We start from the raw sequence: 20525 nt of genomic DNA on the forward strand, positions 1-20525 counted from the left end.
TCATGGGATCTATTCTATGTCATAACAATCATATATTATCAAAACAATTCATCTCAATACCAATTTATCATTCAATAGCTTATTTATATAATCCTTCTCAGATTCAGTAACTTCCAATACCTTCGACTTCAATTCTTCATCACCGTATAGTTTTTCTTTCAATTTAGTACTATTTTCATCACTTTCATCAAACCAAGTTGATTCCACAAAATCTTCACTTTGAAACTTCTTGAAAGATTGAATAGCTTCACTGTATCTGATTTCGTTCTCTGAACCAATGTTCTTCGCAGTCATTTGCACAACTTGGACATTATTCTTGGCTGGGGCCTTTTTTGGTGCCTCTTGGACAGTAGTGCCGATCACTTCACCATCTTTAGATACTTCATTGTGCGTATCAATATGATGGAACACCGGCCGTATTTGCGCAGTCTTATTTATTGGTGTAAGAACAATTTCTCGTTTGCCAGTGATTGGATTGGATTGAATACCCATAATATAAGTCCCCCTTGAGTCAAGAAGATTACCGCCATAAGTCTCTGAGGTCATGGTGCTCCATTCATCAGACTTTTGCTTATCAAAAAATCTCGCGGTATCCAAGGGAACATCGATCTCCACCATCTGTGACTCTGGTTTCACTCGGCAGGCAGGTATCTGGATACCTTTGTTATTGGTCAATGGTTTACTACTAAGCTGAGATATATATTGAAATAAGCAAATATCATGCTCAGAATCGGTCATATGATTCAAGTATAACGGTATCTCTTCAACAATTGGATCTTCAGGCTTCACGATTCTTGGTCCATCTTCATTGGAGTTTTGAGATACTTCCTCCTCCTCTGGAACAAATAAGGACATTCTTGGTAATTATTTAATGTTGTATTTGCAGTAGTCAGTTGCAGTGATAGGCAGGAAAAAAAATCAGATGAAAAAAAAAAAAAAAAAAAAAAATTCTGTGATGGATTCTCGTATTAGAAGCGTTGGCGACGGTACAGCTCGTTCAACATGAAAAAGCCGGCGATTCGAATCCAAAACAGTTCGATACAAAATACAAAAACACATAAACACAAACTTTTATTATTACTCGTCAGTCCCAGGATTCTTCTCCTATTTTTTTAGGGGAAAGATTGAAAGAAAAAAAATCAAAAAAAAAAAAGAAAAAAAGAACGAGATATAACCAAAGAAAAGAATCAAAAATGTAATGATGAAGATAATAATCAAAATGCATCATCAATAGATGTACTAATAGATTTGTATCAATTTCAATAAGACACTCCTAATTAAGTATGATAATTCCTGTAACTCTCGCTCACCGTTCAAATGAAGAATTTACAACAGCCTAGCATCACCATATATGAACAGCTAGAGAAAAAAAAAAAATTGAAACAACACTTCCACAAACCAAGCAAGAAAACAAATGAAGCAAACCCGCTGTCACATTATCCTTTAAATATGATAAAAAGAAAAATTGAATATCATGAAATAAAGCAAAAAAAAAAAAAAGAAAACAAAATGTTAAATACAGAATTATGAAGTGAAGAAAAAAGAATAGACTAAAAGTAGCTGGACATACTCATTGCGTTATCATTAATCGTATTAAGTCCTCCTGAAATTCCATCTCTTTCGGCAAACATACTATTACCAGTAGAGGTATTAATGTTGTTTACGCCGATGGTATCGCTACCATTAGTTTTACTAGAGTTCAAAATCCGAGAGCCAGAGTTTTCCCATGAAAACCCCATTCTTGAATCACTCAATCCGCTGGTGCCAAAACCTGAAAAAGCACTACCAAAAGCGTTACCGGTGTTTAATTGACGCTTGCTAGTTTCAGAGAGCCCAATCTTTGTAGAAACTTGACCTTTTTGATTAAGAGCTGATGTTGAAGAGCTGCCCCAAATAGAAGAAGAAGTTCCAAAAAGTAATGGGTCGTTTTCAAAATGATTGGTAGCAGTCGCATTGTGATTTCCAACTGGAGTGCTAGAACTGGAAATATTAATTGCATCGGTAGACTCGTTGAAAACGTCGTTCAAAGTCAATGAGTTCTTCAACAACAATGAGTTTGGCAAAAGGGAAGTATTAAAAGTGATGCCTTTGCTCGCATTGTTACCACTTTTGCCAGTACCGCTAGCGTTATTCGCACCGCCAGCGGCTGAAAGGGTGCGGTTGGTAACCAAACTTGGGGTAGAGGAATATAACAATGAGTTCCCGAAAACAGTGCTGGAGTTCAACAATGCACTATTACCAGTTTGTGAACTGGTAGCATTAGTGGAATTTGGTCTTGGGACTAAAAAGGATTCCAAGTTCTGTGAAGCCTTGTACTGGGATGTTGACGTAGTTGGTGAAGGGTTACTTGGGGCTGCGGTGGCGTCAGGAACCGCGGACGCGGTGACAGTGGAATTGCTATTGGTCATCAAATTTGCAGAGGAGGTGAACTTGGAATTCAAAGGCCTTGGAGCAAACAAAACAGAGGATGCAGAAGAATTAAAATTAGTAGAGGCAGAAGATGGTGCGCTTGAGTTGGTATTGTTCCTGTAATATTGCAATACATTATGACTATTGCCAGCGTTATTGTTGGTAGTATCCATAGCTTTGAAGTTGGAGCTTGTGCTACTGTTGTCATTAACCAAATAGTTTGAGGTTTGAGGCATTTGATAACCTAACTGCAGGCTTGAGTTTTCAGCGACATTTTCAGTGGTACCAATATGACCATTTAACATCGAGCCTTGCACGTTATAATTCCCATACTTAGGTTGCTGCTGTTGAAATTTTCCAGGGTTTTGGTTAGCATATCCGTTCAAGTTATTTTGATAGTTGAGGAGATTGTTGTTGTAAATGTTAGTGTTGTTACCCTTGGTGTTGTTGTTACTGTTGCTGCTGCTGCTGTTGTTGTTGTTGATGTTATTGTTGTTGTAATGGAAAGCGTTTTGCTTTTGGTGATAATGCTGATTCAAAGAGGTGTTCATATGTAGCTGTTGTTGTTGTTGCTGTTGCTGTTGCTGCTGCTGCTGTTGTTGTTGTTGTTGTTGTTGTTGTTGATCAAGATATTTTTTATTTTTCATGTTTATAAGAGCCTTCTGAATGGCTTTGAATTGGTAGTTGAAAGGCAAATCCAGTCCTGGATCATCTTGGAGGTAAAAGCTTGTGTAGCTATTGCTTAACTCTGTATTGCAATTCTCGTTAGTAAAATTCTGGGAGATAGCTAGTCTATTTTCACATTCATAGAGTATATGCATAGTACTTGAATGGTAAAATAAATCCTCAATAATACTCACTCGAAGTTTCCATCTGTTACTGCCGGTTTTAATCAGAACTGATCGACATCAAAAAGTACAGATCTTGCACAAATGAGGGAGATGGGTGAAAAAAAAAAAAAAAATTTTTACAACAGTTGATGTGCGTATAGTGGTAAAATAACGATTCGACCGTTGCCATTCAACAACAACAACAATTTCACCCACAAAAATTACATTCACAAAGTAGCAAAAAATAACATACAATTAATAAAACACAAATGATAATATCCTGGGAAAGAAAAAATAATTAACGTAAACAACGAATATCTTCAAAAATTAAACTTTAAAACTCTATAGAAAATGAAGAAAAAAAAAAGGTTGAACGTGAAGAAAAGAAAATACCCAAACACAAAAAGAGATCGAAGCAGCGTATATCAATCAACTCTAGCGTAAGCATTTGCCTTTGTAGCATAGAAATTTGAAACCTTTTGGTGGAATGGGTCCATGAAGACTTTTTGAACAGCTTTTGGGCTCATCGGATCTTCATCAGGGAAGCTATTATTCTTGATACCACTAATGTTATTCTTTTCAAATATTTCATCATATTTATCCTTGATACATTCTGGGTTTTCGAAAGCTGAATGACTACCAGCATTTTCGACAACTTTGTAAGCAGCTTGAAGAATTTCGATTGACCCATTAACTTCAATCTCCTTAACAAGAGTCTCGCTTGTGTTCAAGTATCCGTAGAAGACGATGTCAGGGGCATAATCGTTCAAAACATTCAACAACAACAAGAAACGCAATTTTGAAGAAGCGTCAGTGTTCTTATGAGAGAAATAAGACCCAAGTTGGAACATTGTGAGAGCTGCATGCTCATCTTCAGTTGCAAAAAAATCAATAATCACGCGTGGAATATCAATCTCTGTGGTACTAACATTTTCGGAATTATCCAAGCCACAACTTTTCATTACTTTTTCGTAGTCTTCACCATGAATTCCGCTAATAAATATGAAACACAAGTAGGCAATGGCATTCGATTCTAATTTTTCCCCATTCGCAATCCTCTCCTTCTGTTGCTCCAAATCATATTCTAGTCTAATTTTGAATAAGATGCATAAGAGATCATACCCATTTTTTTTGATATAAGGAACCTGCAATCCTTTGGCACAGAAAGAAATCAAAATATGATCACTATACTCTGAATCAAACGATAACTTAAACGACTGCTCAAGATCTGTCACAAAGTCAATCGATTCTGTCTTGAATTCTTGAATTTTAGCGAATAAGTCAGTGTTTTTATCAACCACGCCATTTTTAGACATACCAGTAATGAGATTTTTAACGATTTTTAAAGAGCTTTGAAATTGAACTGTATTAGTTGAGTTGCAATGAGCAATCCCAACCCAGAACAATACTCCCCAGTATCGTGAAATTTTAGTTAAAGCTTCAGAAAAATTGGAAATTGTCAAAAGTAAGCACACGCCCACGATGAAATCAGAATATCCGTAATCACTAATCCAGATTCTATTTTTTCTGAAATATTCGATGATAACCGAATCTGAAATACCTGACTTACACAACATACCACTAATTAAAACCCCTCTTCCCTGTAGTGGCCCATGTTGTCTAAATGCCGCGCTTAACACGTAGCCGGACCATCTCCCTTTCCAAACACTTCTAATATTGAAAGGTTGAAACTCAATGAATTTCAAAAGTGAGACACAAAATGTTTCCAAGTGTTTATAAGCACCGAAAACTTGGTCTGGACGGTTCGAAAGTACATCGTAAGATTCATTCTTTAATTTTACCAACCCAAAAGTCACTTTAGATCCAGGACCAGAAAATTCGTCGATCGTTTTCAAAACATGGTCTCTAGCAACCTCTGACAATCCTTCTTTACTAAGGAATGAATGGAAAACATTGATTATCAAGTTACGAACAGAAATTCTCAAATCATAAGGACCAATATTAATCAACATAGAAACAATAAAACAAATCTCTGGGAAGTAAGTCTCAGCAATGAATAAGGCATCAAAAGCTAAGGATTCGCATATTTTAACAAGAATCTTAGTCTTAACCCAAGTGATGTTAATAGAGACCTGTCTATCATTCTTGAAATTAGGAATGTCCACAATTTGCTTTAACTGCTTGATTACCAAGCCACAAACATCAATTGTTGGAAAAAAAGAAATCACCGAATTAATATTATCCCAAGGCTCGCTTTGTACTTCCTTTTTCAAAGCTTCGCGAATTATATCAGTTACAGCAAACTCCACTAAGTTAGAGTCAACAACTGTGCTCTTCCAAATAAAAGTCTTGAAGGTTAAGAGCAAGTCATCACCGGCTGGTGGAATCTTAGTAATAAATTGATGGATTATATCCTCAACCTTTTGAGTCCCTAACACACGGTTGACTTTATAGTATTGATCATAAATATTTTTAATCCACAAGGAAAGCAACATCAAGCAGCAATACTTACTTTCGGACGATTCGTAACCTTCGGTGATTGCTGAAATAAAATCACTTGTTAATTCAGGATGATTTTTTGCGATAGTACTCGCAATATTCAAGACATATGGAATGAAATCTTTTGGGAATGTTGTACCATCTGCTATTATACTTTTATCAACCTTTAAGTGGTAAAAATCAATAATCAAAACAAGTGAATTGAAAGCGACACGTCTAACTTCTTCCGCACTGGAAACCATATTCAAAAGAACCGATGCTAGCATTGATCCCAAGAATGAGTCCGCAGAATGGTATTCAGACGAGTTAATTGGATAATAATCTACTGCATCACTAACCCTATTCGTCAATCTTGCTAAAAACAAATTCTTCAATATCTCAGACTTCTTAGAGGAAGAAAGATGTAGAATGCCATGACCCTTGACTGTGACCAGAAACTCATTTCCGTCATTATTGATGAAATTCTCGTCAGTGACGTCAACCCAATCATCAACTGTGGATGTCGACGTAACACGAACATTTTGTTGCTCTCCCCCGTAGTTGAATTTCAAAAACTGATAACTCCAAAACACATGCACTTTCCCAATCTTAATCACCACTGGCACATATTTATCTAATTCCTTCGAATATATCAAACAATCTATGGTGATTTGTGTATCCCTGACTACGTCAAGAGAAGCCTTTGGAAGACCAGCAATTTCAAGAGTAGTAATACTATCAAATGGAGAGTAGAAAAGGCAATTAAATTTTCTGTATTCACGGACAGACAGTTCATATTTTTGCAACGACTTTTCCAAGAAAGGGGAATACATTGGATTGACATTATAGTAAATAATAGTGATAGTTTCTGCCCAGAAATTAGTAGCAACATTTGTCATGAAAGCGAAAAATTCTGCGAATTTTTGTGAGATGTTTATGTCAAAAAAGGAGCAATCGACGACCATCACAAATGGTTCATTCCACTTACTATCACAAATCTGAAGGGCGCGGTAAACAAGGGATTCAAGGTCATATTTTGCAACTTTCTGAAAATATTTGTGTGAGAATGTAACCAATAATGTACCATTTCTAGTATAACTTTGAGTAATAAAAGGGGTGGCAAGCAAATTAGGATCCACAGAGTCCTTGAATTTGATGAACAAATCATAAGCCTCTGTAAATTTCTCTTTATTGTTCCTGATGAAATCTGGAATCTCAGGAGAAAATGTCAAATATTTCTGGCCTATGTCAATAGAGATCATTTCTAGGACATTAATATTCTTCATCACCTCTTTAAGAGAATCCTTTGGTTTGGTTATTGGATGCATCATATTTAGTCCAATTTCAATATTTCTATGAATCAATATAGAATAAAGCACAGACAAAGAAGATTTGCTGATGATAAATTTATTTTTCTTTGGCAAAACACTTTGTGGCACAATATCCTTTGATACAATATCTAAAAATTCGAACAAATCTTTCTTCAAAGAAATCAATTCTTGTTTTTTATCACTCAACAAATGCCATCTTATGGAGGAAAGCGAATCATTAGCAATATTCTGGAATACCTTAGCTATTTGCATATAAGATCTCTTTTCCCGCTTAGACGGGCTATTATCAATAACACCTTCAATTTCTGGACTGACAATAGCAGGACAAAGAAATCTCAAAAACAAAAAGGAACTAATCACAAGCAATGCGACCCCATCATCATGGATCTTATTGACAACCAATCTCCTCAAATTGGCACATAAGGCCCTAAGCTCTATTGGTATGACGTCTATGGATGCACAAATATTTTTTATTGTGGCTCTCAAGTAATAGAAAAACTTGGTAACATTTTCTTCAATGATCAAATCATTGTCTTTCTGCAACTTCTCTACTTCAAACCAGTCGTTCTTTTTTTGCATCTCGGCAAACACTGGTCGTAGAATTCCTTGAATATAATCACTGCCTACTTGCTTTGCGTATAATGATAGCATTTTTGCCGGAACGGAAGTGCGACGTAATGTATCAGTCACTTTACTTGGACTAGATATTTCAAGTTCAAATTCCAATAAGTCAGTAATCTTAGGGATTTCTAGGTTCACACTAATCAAAGCCTCTAACAAACTATTAGCGAACCTATCATAATCGGTTGACAATATCCCTCTGGCGACAGCAATCAATAAATCACTGCTCTGACAAAAATTATCAGCAAACAGAGCAAAAGAAGCAGCCTCAAACTCAGGAGTTAGTCTTCTCTTTGATGATTGAATAGTCTCGATAATATTGCTGAAAACCACCAAAAATGAGTGCTTGACCTTAATGTCAGCATGGAAGGACAACGGTAGGGCATAATCAATTCCGATGTCATAGTTATATTCCAACATATTACTAAGAGCCACGATTACCTGTTCCTTGATTAGTTCAACTTTCCGTTCAACCGCAGATAATGCAGCGTTCGATCCAGGCAAAGATCCTCTGGCTAAGCAACTTTCTAATACTCTTGAGAAAAGGTTAAAGTAGTTCAGGAATTGGGTTGTTCTAACATTCAAAATTTCACTGGAATACTGGGCACCAAAAGCATAGATTGGTGTCTCCTTAAATAACGAAGCAATAGCTCTGAGGCATTCAAGAACTAATTCGAAATACACAAAGGAATCCATCTCATGACGCGTTCTAGCCCGGGCGGCAGCAATATCTCCAATGTTAAACAATTTGTCATCTGCATTTACTGAGGATCCAAAGCAGACAACGTCCAACCAACGTGCAAGCAGCTGGATCAATTCACAGCGCCATTTGATAGAGCAACCACGGATCACCAAAGCCACTGCATTGTCTGATAATTTCTGAATAAATTTACAAACTTTAATTTTTAAACGTGTAACAGCAACATCCTCCCCGCCAGTCAAGTTATTGGAAGTCTCCAATCCAAGAGCAATTGGTTTGAAAAGAGAGATTATTTTCAAGGCTATAACTTTAAGATCAACACTGAGAGCAAAATTCACATCTGGCTCACCAAAATTAAGAAACCCAATAATAATGCTAAGATAGGAATCAAGTAATGTGATGTATTTAACAGACAAATATTCTCGTGAATTTGAAACTGGCAACTCACCCAGGTTCATTTTAGCTTGAATTTTCTCTTTTCGTTTGATTAGAATATTTAGATCCTTTTGAATATTCCTAATCATCAATTTGTGAGCATGAGGATGCAACTCATTCGCAAGGAGATCTTTGGCAGCTTCACGTTCATGGACGTCATCCGAATTCAAATGATCAACTTGTCTAGAAATGAAATTTTCAAGCTCCGAGAGCCTTGCAGTTGCTGCTTGTCTCAGGTACTTGGGCTTCATAATCCCACCAAGAACCACGGCAAGAAAACCAGCATAGTTTCTATGCTCCTGCTCAGCCAAACTGGACGGATTTCTTATGAGGTAATATTCTTTCCAACGTTCGTAAACGATATCCATCGCTAAAAGCAATCCTTCTGAAAAAACCTCCAAGTTTTGATATAATTTCTTTCTTATTCTTTTTTGAAGAGCCATTGGGCTACTAACATAATAGTTTTCTTCAACAAGGCTTTCAAAGAGTTTATAATTAACCAGATTTCTCAAATAGGTGATGTATTTCCCTGGTGTATTTAATTCTGTAGTGTACATTGAGCAAATCAATTTCAAGGATCTATAATACTCTGTTCCGGGGGTTTCCAAGGCAATCAATAGTAATTTCTCATTATCAGCAAAACATTTGTGAAGAATTTCAATACCATCAGAACCAATGTTCTCAACAAGGGTGTCCATATCAATTTTATTAACAATGTTAACACGCTTCGACCAGAATAATGTAATAAAAGAAATTGTTTCCAAAAAACTTTTCTCGTGTAAAGACAGCGTCAAAGAAATATCAATGAATCCTGATTGTAAATACAAACTGCTAAAAAATGCAAGATGTGTCTCCACCAACAGGCCATCTTCAGCATCCAAAATTTTTATCACAAGCCTTCTGGCCTTCTCCACAAGCTTCATATCACTATCAGCTAAAGAAATAAGCAAAGGATCCAAAATACGTTTCATTTCAAAGAGAACGGTTTTTGTCTGACGTATTGCTTCTAAATGAACTCCATTTGTCACCTTATTGGTGTAAGTATTGATATCACTGCTATTGTAAATCGATGGTAATTTGAAGAAAAAACTCAGATAAGTGCGAAAAATTTGGAACACAAGCTTGAGAATTTCTCTTGAGAGGAATGCATTATTTTCTACCCGCTTCATGTATTCAATATTCAGCACCGATATCGGTTTGTTGACACGATTCTGAGAATTAAACAGGTGTATACTCATCTTATCGGCATTAAACAGAGAATTAGCATTACCGCTAAGAGACGTCGTCACGGGATTGAAGCTGTTATAGCTATATCCCACAATCTCTCTCTCAGTTTTGGCAGTGTTGGTTGTTTTATTGCTGATAACTGACTTCTTGCTGCTAAGCTTAGGGATACTATTGGAGCTACCGCTTGAGACGGAATTTTTGGAATTTCCCACTGAACGTTTACCCAAAACCGAGAGAAAAGTTTCTTTTCTTGACTTTTTAGTTGAAACCTTCACGATAGGATGGCTCTCAAACGATAAATCAGCACCGCTATTATTATCAGAGTTATTGCCTGGTGAAGAAATTGTATTGCTATTGTAATTCAGAGCAAAATTAGGTGTTCCATTGGAATCAGAAGGAAGCATGCCAGTCGATACTGACTGTGAGGCTTGTGATGCACTTTGGTTCAAGGTAGTTGATGAGTATTTTGAAGACGACAAAGTACGTGAGTCACTGGTGAGGACACTCTGAGAGTATTTCAAAGAATGAGTACTGGAACTGTTATCACTAACTAAGGCATCAAAGTCTGATACAGTTTCACGTACAATTTGGGCAAGTTTTGCAGTATGATCACGTAACGTAATTGCAGTAGTTTCGATCAATTTATAGGCGAATTCTCTATGATAAGGTCTTTTGATAAGATTGTAAATTGCATGCGTGATAATATAGTAAAACCGAAGCGAAGTCTCTGGGTTAGCAATTATGTTAATAACTTTTGGTTTGATAAGTTCTGGAGCAAGTACTATAGCTAGAGAATAGAATTCGATTCTAATTTTATCAATTGCCAGAATATCAGTATCGTTCATGAGAGAATGGTTATTTACTGGATTCAAAACATTGTAGACTTGCAAAACATATGATTTGGCGAACGTGACAACTGGGTGGTTAGGTTCATACTGAATTACCACTGAGGCAATATTAAAAATCACAAGGAAAAATTCAAGAGTTGGGACTTTCTCTGTACCTTCATAAATATTTCTGGCGACTAAATTAAGAAATTTCTGTTTTTTGTTATTTGCGGCCTTTAATAATTTGGATTTATTTGGATTAGAATCAAGGTTATTCAAGAAAACGTCAAATTGTTTTGGCATTAGAACCAAAGAAATAGCCAATGCACGATAATAAAATTTCTTTTCGTCTTCCAAAGAGAATTTGAACTTCAGGTACATTTTCTCAAAATGGCCATCACCAACTTTATTGACAGACGGCTTACTTGTAACTTCTGTAAAATCTTTGGTATAACAAACCGCAAAATTAATGACCGAATCGATGAAAAAGTATGCATGGGTATGTTGAATATGAGCGTTTTTGAAAACATCGGTGAAATAAGTCAATAGTTGGAACTCTTTTTCAATTGATAATGATGTTAGATGAAGATAGGCAAGAAATTCAAGATATCCAAGAATGTCATTGTTATCGATGTTTGCATTGTCAGTAACTGCAATTTCCGTAGCCTTACTGTATCCGGCAGGACTAGCAGCCCCTAAATACCGTGCAAGAGCATCAACGTTATAATCGATATCGGCGACCTCCTGATTCAGACTTGATAGTTCAAAATAAGCCAGATTTCCGTTCAACTGGCGAAGAATAGACCTCGATTTTTTAAAAGATTTGAGCTTGACCAAAACTTGCAAAGCCTTCATCACTAGCTTCGGTTCCAAAGGGTCTGGAGGTATACGGTGAGGGAAATCTTTATCTGAGTCATCAGTGGAGTGTGAAGAAATAGAATTTAACTCAGAACGTTCTTTCAACCGCCAGTTTGCTTCTGTGAAATCCGAAAGAAGAGTTAATACGAGGAATATTTGGTGCAATGAGATGTCAGATCTCTTTTTGATGTATGCGAAATTATCGCGACGGTTCAACTTATCAAGGAGATTGATAAAAGATGAGATGACATAAGGAACACAGGATTGTACCCGAGAAAGACTGAGCAAGGTTTTTTTGCAAGAGATATAAATTGGTTCGCTTTCTATCACAGACGCGTTAGATATTGGGTCACGAGCCACTTCTTCACTGAGGATCTTGAGACTGGCAATTACTGAGTCCACGATGGACACATGGCCGGCCAGCGATAGAGTTAGGCCATGGGATGCCATGTGCGTATTAGTCTTTTCTTGCAAAAGTGGGGTTTGCACAATGGCCATTGGTGACCCCTTTTTCTCTGTTCTTGTTGATAGACAAACAACCGTTTTATTGATGAGCTGCTCGCAGTGAATTTGTTGATTTTCATCTAAATAACCACCAAAGGCCACATAACGGCGCCATCAGTTACCCGGATGTTATCATTTTTCAACATCCTTTAGCACTTTTCTGTTGGTAAAAGTACTCTCCCTTGTACAAAAAAGAAAAGGAACAAAAATAAAAGGAGGAGGAAAAAAAAGAAGACCACTGTATAATAGTGTCCACAAAAGGATTTGTGACAGATGGCGTTGTTTTGTCACCTTATCGGAATATCGGGGGTGTACACCCTTTGATTATGTGACATGAAACCATAATAATACACCAAGAAAAAGTGAAAGAAAGCATTGTATTATCATTGATTGGTGACTCTATTATTAATAACCTGAGAGATATTACTATTTGGAACAAGTCTATTGGCATAATGATTGGTCATTTGTGGGTTGTCAGTGTTTCCGGCACATAAGGGCATGCATGAATTGCTAAACTTGGGATCCGAATTTCCCCTATAGGTCCCATTCATTTATTTACCATAGGCCTGTCATTCATTGGTATACATGGTTTGACGGAACCTCGCAAACTTTGGGATCCACGGGCACATGTGTAAGGTATTTCTTACAAAACGCTATATTCCATCTTTTGCTGTCAAAAAGTATATTGTAATAATACCCAACTATGCGTGCCAGTCCGAAAAATCGCTTAATCAAAAAACCGCTCCAAAGTTTGGATATTCTCTAAATGCGTTCTCAGGCTGTAGAACCTATGTGGCTCGGTAGTATACAACTTGATACGATTTATCAATAGTTCGACACTCTTGGAAGAAAGAAAGAAAAACTACAAAGAGATTTGATGGAGTCTATTTCTATTTTTTATTCGACCCAATTCATACTTTTGCAGATTTCAACAGTTGATAAATCAATCTCTCCTAATTTAATCAAATGTATCATATTATTCATGGTATGCAGGAAGCTGTTCGCCATCCTGGCCATATTTCCATTCGTTATAAGCTTTTCCAACTTGTGTTGAGAAGTCCGCGATTCCTCCTTCATTGAAACTAAAAATTCCTTTCCAAATATACATATGATTCAAGCCAGCATTTTCCATTGTTGGTTTGAACAAAACTGTAAACTTATTTGCTCCGAACCAAGGGGTTTCCATCTTGAAATCGTGTAAATTTGCATTGAAAAGTAGTACGAAATCCTGGAAATCATTGTCAGGGTGTTTCTCAGCAATGTACACCAATCTTTTGTTAGTGATGAATGCTGTCCCATTGGAACCACGACGATATTCTGAGGGCAAGTGTGTAGGATTAAGCGTTAAAGAGACCCTTTTGGGCAGGGAGTGTTTGAGGTGCTCTTTCGGGAGAAGTAGGAAGGGGAGGCCTGCGCTGGTAGTCGAGTAGGTGAGACAATCAAGTGACATCTTTTTTTCACGGCAAGGTTGACAGGAGACAGGTACAATGCTGGGGTATTATTATTATTATTATTATTATTATTATTGCTATAATAATTGTTATTATTCTCTTAAGGATGGAGACACAAAAAGAAACAGCATGGAGAGGTCATCGATTGTTGCATTTGTTTATTTTGTTTTTGGTCTCCCCATTTATGAGATATGCAGACACCCGGCTTAAAGGCATTCATTGCATTATCACATCCAAATATATATATATATATATATATGATACACCTTTTTTGCTCAATTTATTCCTTTTGCTTTTTGTTTTTTCTTACTCTATTCAATCATCATCAAAATTCCAATTAAATAAATAGACCAATAAATAAGTGCTAGTTTAAGTTTACCATGTCAGATATCCTTTCCACCATCGAAAAAACCCTTGCCGAAGCTGCTGACCCATCCCTCAAAAAGAAGAAGAACAAGAAATCTAAGCAACAGAAAAAAAATGAGCTCCGTAACTTTGATAATCTTGACCAGTTCAGAGACTTTTTGAAAATGGAATCCACTTCTGATTACGAAGAAAAGGTGCATGCCCATCTCTCATATTTCCCACCGTTTGTGATGCAGTCCTGCCATAACGACCCAGAGAAAATTAAGCCAACCATGAACAAAAACAACAAAAAGTTTGTGCGTCGTTTATCACAGCATGTCAACAAGCACTTGATTGATGACATTAAGAAGAATTCCGATTTTGGTGACGAGATTGCTTTCGAAGAAATCGATGAAAGTGATACCTTTGATAAATTGGTGTGGCATTTTGTGGATGCCAATGAGCATGAATCTAATGGCAAGAAGTTTAAACTCGAAATGGATGTGGAATGTCATAATGATAACGCTACAGTGGAAGTTGATTACAGGGCTTATCCATGCTAAATTTTCCTTGATTTTCTTTTAATTTTTAATTATCATCTTTTTTTTTTTATTTACCCCCTCAAGACGAAAAATCAGTTGTTATTTTATTCTTTAGAAGGAAATTAATCAGTTGTTATTTTAATCCTTTTTTGTCTACAATTATATTCTCGTTTGGGTGTTTAAATTATGAACGAAATGATATTTTTATTATCTGAAATCTTTTTTTTTTTGCAACATATGAATAACGAATTATGAATTAAGAATTATTAATAAAAACATGTAATGATCCAAAAAGCAGGCAGGTTCTCTCCGCAATTACAGAAAAAGCAATTAGGGACCCCACCTCACCAACAACTTCATCCCAGGCGTTTCTTTTTACCGCAATTATATCAAAAAATTAAACCATATCCCCCAGCTAATTATCCGCCACTATATCACCCTATGTTATGATATCCTGTCAAAATAAAAATTATAGAATATCACCTGCTGTAGACCTCTGTAATACAATGCATATATGGTGTGGCCTTGAACAAAAACCGTTCAGTCATGTGATTGTTGATAAAAAATTCTTGAAATTTTTGGAAACAGTTAATGCGCTATAACAACAACCGCCTTGTTTTACCACAAGTTTGTCCATCGAAGGAAACCTGGACAACCCCTTAGTATACAATGGCTAGTGATGATGAAGATGAGTACCTTTATGGCTCAGATGAAGATAAGCCTGAACCAAAGGAAAATGCAGCAAAAGAAGAAGACAAACCAAATGATAAAGAACCAAGTGCACAAGAAGATGATGGTGATGGCGATGATGATGATGATGATGATGATGATGCTGATGATGCTGATGATGATGATGATGATGATGAGTCTTCCGATGACGACTTTGAACTTATTGTCAATGCCCCCGATGAAAAACAAACAACCTCTATAGAGGTCACTAGTGACGATAAAAAGTCTTTGGAAGCAGGTGGAACACCCACTGGAGCATCCACAACTACCAATAAAGAATCAGCAACCGTTACATTAACGGCTGGTCAGGAGTCTCAAGCGGGGTTGGATATCAATCAGGTAGCATTGTTCGAAGGGAAACCCCTAACACAACTTGATCTTGAAGCATTAAAGGATAAGCCTTGGCGATTACCAGGGGCAGACACCACTGATTATTTCAATTACGGGTTCAACGAATTCACCTGGATCGCGTACTGCTCGAAACAAGATAAGCAGAGGGGACAAAATTCAGGTATCGTGGTGCCTCCCAATGCGATGGCCGCCGCTGCTGGGGTTATTCCAAATCCTGTTGTTGCTGCCGCCGCTGCTGCCGCCGCCGCGGGTGTTACTCCTGCTCCGCACAATTTCGGGTTCCCTCCAGTACCGGGTCTTCCAGCAATGCCAGTTGGTGGATCTGGTATGCCTCCATTGGGTGCTTTCCCTCCGGGATTCCAAAACTTTATGAGCCAGATGAGCCAGAATATGGGTAATTTCAATAATAATTCTAATTATAAAAGCAATAACAATCAAAATTTCAATAATGGCAATTACGATGACAATTATCAGGGCGGTGAAAATGGTTACAACAATAATGGTGAGTACAATGATGAATACAATAATGAATACAACGATGGTTATGATAACGACGGGTATAATGGAGGCTATAATGATGGCTATAATGTAACAGATAATTATAATGGAGATTATAACGAACAAAGCGGACAGATGGATATGACTAAATCATCGTCATCCGAGCCTCCATCATCACTCCCGTCATCCATTCCGGCGCCTCCAACTCAAAAACAATCGTCGCCTACTCCTGGTAATTCCAGCAATATCGGCAGCACCCCAATACCAATAGGGCTTCCAGATTTACCGGCTCGCCCAACAGATAAAAGTAGCACTTCACCGATACCAACGGTCCCTGCGAAAGAATTGGAAAGAATAAAAAGAGAACAAGAGCGGGAAAGGCTCCAAAGAGAACGAGAAAAAAGCCAAGAGGATGTTGACAAGAGAGATAGAGCTCAAGGTGGCTACAATAACGGGTATCGTAGTGACCGACGCAATGTTAGAGGAAGAAGAAGGGCTTAGTATTGTGGTTTTATGATTCTTGATAATGTGAAATTTATTACTCTTGTACGTTATTTATTTTTTATGTTTTTGTTTCAATTCAATTTTGAAGTTGTAGTTTTTTTTTCTTTTTTTTTTGGTTTGTTGACTTGATTTGAATTTACAAATGGATTGTCTTGTAGAACGAAGATTTTGAGGTGTGGCACCTGTCCTTCCAAAAGAAAATTTGTTCAAAAGGAACATTAGACTTTTTAATCTCAAAATTTAATCCTCAAAAGAAACATACATCGTGGAAAAGCATTACTGTGAGGTGAAGCACAACAACCTACATGAGCAATAGTTAAAAACCAAATATTCTCTGTATAGTAATATTATAAAAATCTAAAATTCTAGTATCTATCTTTTCAAAACAAAAAAAAACGTAAAAAAGCAAAAAAAGAAAATTGCAAATGATAAACAGCAAAACATAAGGATTGAAAAAACAAAACAAAATGGAAAGAAGTGAAAAATAGTTGAATAGCAAAATCGGCTAACACCAAAAAAAGATATTGACAAAGCAAATACAAAATCAACAACAGAAGCACCAACCAAAAAGAGATAAAAAATAAAATATTAATCATAATTCAATGTCCAAAAACCCAGCCTTAATTAGATCATTTTCCAGATGATCAACATTTGGACTACCCATATCTATCTGTGATTTGATGTCATCTTCTCCAATTGGCTTGAATACATCTTGATCATTGAAATCACCATCCAAAACTTGGGAGATTTCTTCTAAATCATGCAAGTCCTCTTGTTCGGATAGCACGGATTTTGGATCTGGCAAATGTTCAACTGAAGAGGATCTTGGGGAGGCAGTACTGACAAAGGTATCAGAATTCAACTTAGCAATGGTTTCAAGATTTCCAATGAGCTCTTCACCAATAGCAATGGGATCATCAGCAGAACTCGCAATACGTTCATCGTCAATAGCTTCCATTGGGATGGAGATCTTATTGGTGATAATTTGTGGAGAAAATGGCGCAGCGTCTTCCAATTCCAGAGGACTCATATTGCTAAAAACTCTTTCTTGTTTCTCATAGTTGATATCAAAATCAGGCTTAATCATTTTGAAATCTTCCATAATAGAACCATTGCTGCTCAAATCTGGGGATGTTTTGCCTAAACTACTCATTGGAGAGCAAGTCACAGATGAAGTGTAACCGAATGGATTTTCCATAAAATTTGGAGATTGGGATGCATCAGAAGACTTACCAGAAAAGCATCTTGGGGAATCGGTATTTTGATGACCGAAACCAGCTGGGGTGGTGTCCATGTTTTCCAATTGACAGAATTCGTGATTGAAGCTTAGTTGTTTGTCAGAGAATGAATTATTCTCGACAAGTAACGAGTCTCTTTGAATGATTCCAACACGCGCCCAAAACAATTTGCAACGATGACGACTTAACTCTAAGTAGAGTCTTTTAGAAGATGATTTGTCATGTTTGGAAACACTGTACATGCCCATCTTGATGGTGGCCAAAAACCCGAGCAAATCACAAACAGTACGCGCACGAGTAGCACAATAATTGCAAATTGGATATTCAAAATTTGATTGTTCCGCCACTGGACCAATATAGAACATCCTAGATAAACGCGGGCTGGTATTGTTGGATTTGGATTTGGAAGAGGTCTTGAGCATGTATAATCTAGCATGTTCGTGGGTATGATCACGATCCTCGCCACACATGGCGCATGGTTTTTTGGATAGAAGTATCCCTTGATGATCACTCATCCCTTTGAATTTCGCCATTCTGACATTTTTATTTTCCGGATAAGAAAATGGTTCAATGGAAATTGATTGATTGTAAAAAGCATGGTATAGGGTTTTCTTTTGAAAAAAAGTGAGATGAGGGGAGGTTTCTAAATTCAAAGTTGGGTCAATATCTTCAATTACCATCCTTTTGAAGAAATAAGTGTCTTTGAAGTCAGGTTGGGATCTAGTTTGGAGCAAAAGCTGATTGGCAAACATGTATTCAATGAAAGATTGGTAGAACTTCGAATCAAACCTGATGGCTTGAATAGCTGGAGAGTACAAAATATTGGATAAGTATTTCTTGTTCTGGTAATTCGAAGTGTGATGCCATTTATCATTCACTTCTTCTGGATCATCTTCCTCAACCTCATCGGCTGGTGAACGAGCGAAATTCAATTGCATTGTAGCATAATTGGCTTTTGCAATTTGGTTTTCCTGTTCGAGATCAACAACGGCATTCTTCAAAGACTGAAGTTGATGCTCATACATTTTTATGATGTCTTTTTGCTCATTGGCCTCATTTTTAAGGAACTTATTGACTTCGTGCAACTTGTGTGACTTTTTGCGTTCGATGCTCACCATTCTGTTAGCTTCATTGAAAAGTTCGGAAGAGAGCTCCTCGGTTTCTTTTCTTAGCATCTTGAGTTCGTTTTTTGCAAGCGATTCACTTTTTATAAGGGAGTCATATTCTTTGTTGATATCATTGTAATCAAGGACCAAATCTTCGTAGTTTTCCTTGTAAACAACAAGTTCGGTGGCCTTTTGTATTTGCGATTGGAGCTCTTCTTTAAGGGTCGAAATTTCTTGTATAAGCACATCGTTAGCCAAATGTGTTTCTACAGGGACAATCTCCGCCATGGTAATGGATATATTTATCTTGCTGAGTAACGAAAATGTGTGTTGAATTGGTGGTGAGAAAAAAAATAATGATGATAAATTAAAATAATGATAATAAATTAAAACAAAGATATTATAACTCAGGGATACTGGATGTTTTATATAGATATTATAATCATCGTCAAGTAGGATAGCTGGTCCCTTACACAAGATATGCAAGAGACATTTGTATATGAAGACCTCAGGGACTGGGGAGCTAGGAGTAGTTTATGCTGCATGGTGGAGGTTTCAAGATTTCAGAGCGCACCGCTCGGCATAATGTGTGATCACCAAGCCCCTATCACCGTGTGAGTTTCAAGTTAGATATACGAAACTTGAAGGAAATTTGAACACACACACACACATGGAATGAATTGAGCTGATGATATATTTATTTCGACGCGTGCTACTACTATTACCACTACTAGCAGAATATTTTATTTGGAGTAACACAATCATTCTTTATATGATGGTGATTGTAACGAGGAAAAACAAAAAGATAGTACTTCTATACAAGAGTTTTACACTAAATAGGATTTTGGAATGGTGACCAAAGAGTGAATGAGATGTTTCTTTACATCAGATCATGACGATGGGAATGGATATATGTGGTTTCAAAAGGGGTAAAAATGTTGGTTAGAAATTGGAACTTTAGCGTAATGTCTGTCTATTAAACGAGTGTATCCATTAATGAAACTCGACACTACCAGCCCTTGTTCTCCCCTCTCCTATTATTATTATAATATGAAACCTTCCTTCGTAATTGGTGTTCCAGAATCCACCCCAACGTAGGCAATAGGAAATACAGATACGCAAACTATAGGCTAAAACAAGTGGGACGCGGCAACACCGTATAGGTGATCACGCTTCCGCGACGGAGTTCTTTACAGATACTTTCTATTGTCATATACAGAACAGCCCTTTTTTTAATTGTTTGGGTGCGGTCTACATTGCCACTACTCACAATTGCAACAGTTCACAGGACGTCCGCACGGCTGTTCAACAAGTTCTTAAAGATTACAAAGACATCTGCTATATGTTATAATAGCCACTTCATTACCCGTCTGGCAGAGGCGGCCGGAAGGAAACTGTTATTTATTATGGCGATGGGAAATCTGTATCAGTATGGCAGGGTAACCGATACATCAAGTGCTCTTATTTTTTTCTTCTGAATCTGTTTTGTGATGTTCTGGCCTCCCCCAAATCAAAAAAAAAAGTGTCAGAACAAACAAACAACAAAGGATTCTTTTTTTTTTGCCAGAAAAAAAAATAAA

General features: G+C 37.0%; 7 protein-coding genes across 7 annotated transcripts; 2 read left to right on the forward strand and 5 right to left on the reverse strand. All coding sequences in view use genetic code 12, as the record gives it.

Annotated features, from left to right (window-relative positions):
* Positions 1-48: 48 nt before the first annotated feature.
* Positions 49-855, reverse strand: DASC09_030530 (DNA-directed RNA polymerase III subunit C37; the record flags this gene model as incomplete). The annotated part of the gene is made up of 1 exon (XM_064996652.1): positions 49-855. The coding sequence occupies one exon, from the start codon at positions 853-855 to the stop codon at positions 49-51; it is 807 nt and encodes a 268-aa protein (XP_064852724.1).
* Positions 856-1550: 695 nt separating this feature from the next.
* On the reverse strand, positions 1551-3282 carry DASC09_030540 (uncharacterized protein; the record flags this gene model as incomplete). The annotated part of the gene is made up of 2 exons (XM_064996653.1): positions 1551-3157; positions 3270-3282. The coding sequence occupies 2 exons, from the start codon at positions 3280-3282 to the stop codon at positions 1551-1553; spliced, it is 1620 nt and encodes a 539-aa protein (XP_064852725.1).
* Positions 3283-3664: 382 nt separating this feature from the next.
* Positions 3665-12175, reverse strand: DASC09_030550 (Ras GTPase activating protein; the record flags this gene model as incomplete). The annotated part of the gene is made up of 1 exon (XM_064996654.1): positions 3665-12175. One exon carries the CDS (start codon positions 12173-12175, stop codon positions 3665-3667), a length of 8511 nt encoding a protein of 2836 aa, XP_064852726.1.
* A 982-nt stretch (positions 12176-13157) lies between these two features.
* On the reverse strand, positions 13158-13631 carry DASC09_030560 (uncharacterized protein; the record flags this gene model as incomplete). The annotated part of the gene is made up of 1 exon (XM_064996655.1): positions 13158-13631. The coding sequence occupies one exon, from the start codon at positions 13629-13631 to the stop codon at positions 13158-13160; it is 474 nt and encodes a 157-aa protein (XP_064852727.1).
* Positions 13632-14012: 381 nt separating this feature from the next.
* RGI2 (Rgi2p) lies at positions 14013-14540 on the forward strand (the record flags this gene model as incomplete). Its single annotated transcript, XM_064996656.1, has 1 exon — positions 14013-14540. One exon carries the CDS (start codon positions 14013-14015, stop codon positions 14538-14540), a length of 528 nt encoding a protein of 175 aa, XP_064852728.1.
* Positions 14541-15188: 648 nt separating this feature from the next.
* FIP1 (cleavage polyadenylation factor subunit FIP1) lies at positions 15189-16598 on the forward strand (the record flags this gene model as incomplete). The annotated part of the gene is made up of 1 exon (XM_064996657.1): positions 15189-16598. One exon carries the CDS (start codon positions 15189-15191, stop codon positions 16596-16598), a length of 1410 nt encoding a protein of 469 aa, XP_064852729.1.
* A 595-nt stretch (positions 16599-17193) lies between these two features.
* DASC09_030590 (uncharacterized protein) lies at positions 17194-19233 on the reverse strand (the record flags this gene model as incomplete). Its single annotated transcript, XM_064996658.1, has 1 exon — positions 17194-19233. The coding sequence occupies one exon, from the start codon at positions 19231-19233 to the stop codon at positions 17194-17196; it is 2040 nt and encodes a 679-aa protein (XP_064852730.1).
* Positions 19234-20525: the final 1292 nt, after the last annotated feature.

The sequence above is a fragment of the Saccharomycopsis crataegensis genome, assembly GCF_037102585.1.
Source record: "Saccharomycopsis crataegensis DNA, jcf7180000000084, whole genome shotgun sequence".
Classification (NCBI taxonomy): domain Eukaryota; kingdom Fungi; phylum Ascomycota; class Saccharomycetes; order Ascoideales; family Saccharomycopsidaceae; genus Saccharomycopsis; species Saccharomycopsis crataegensis.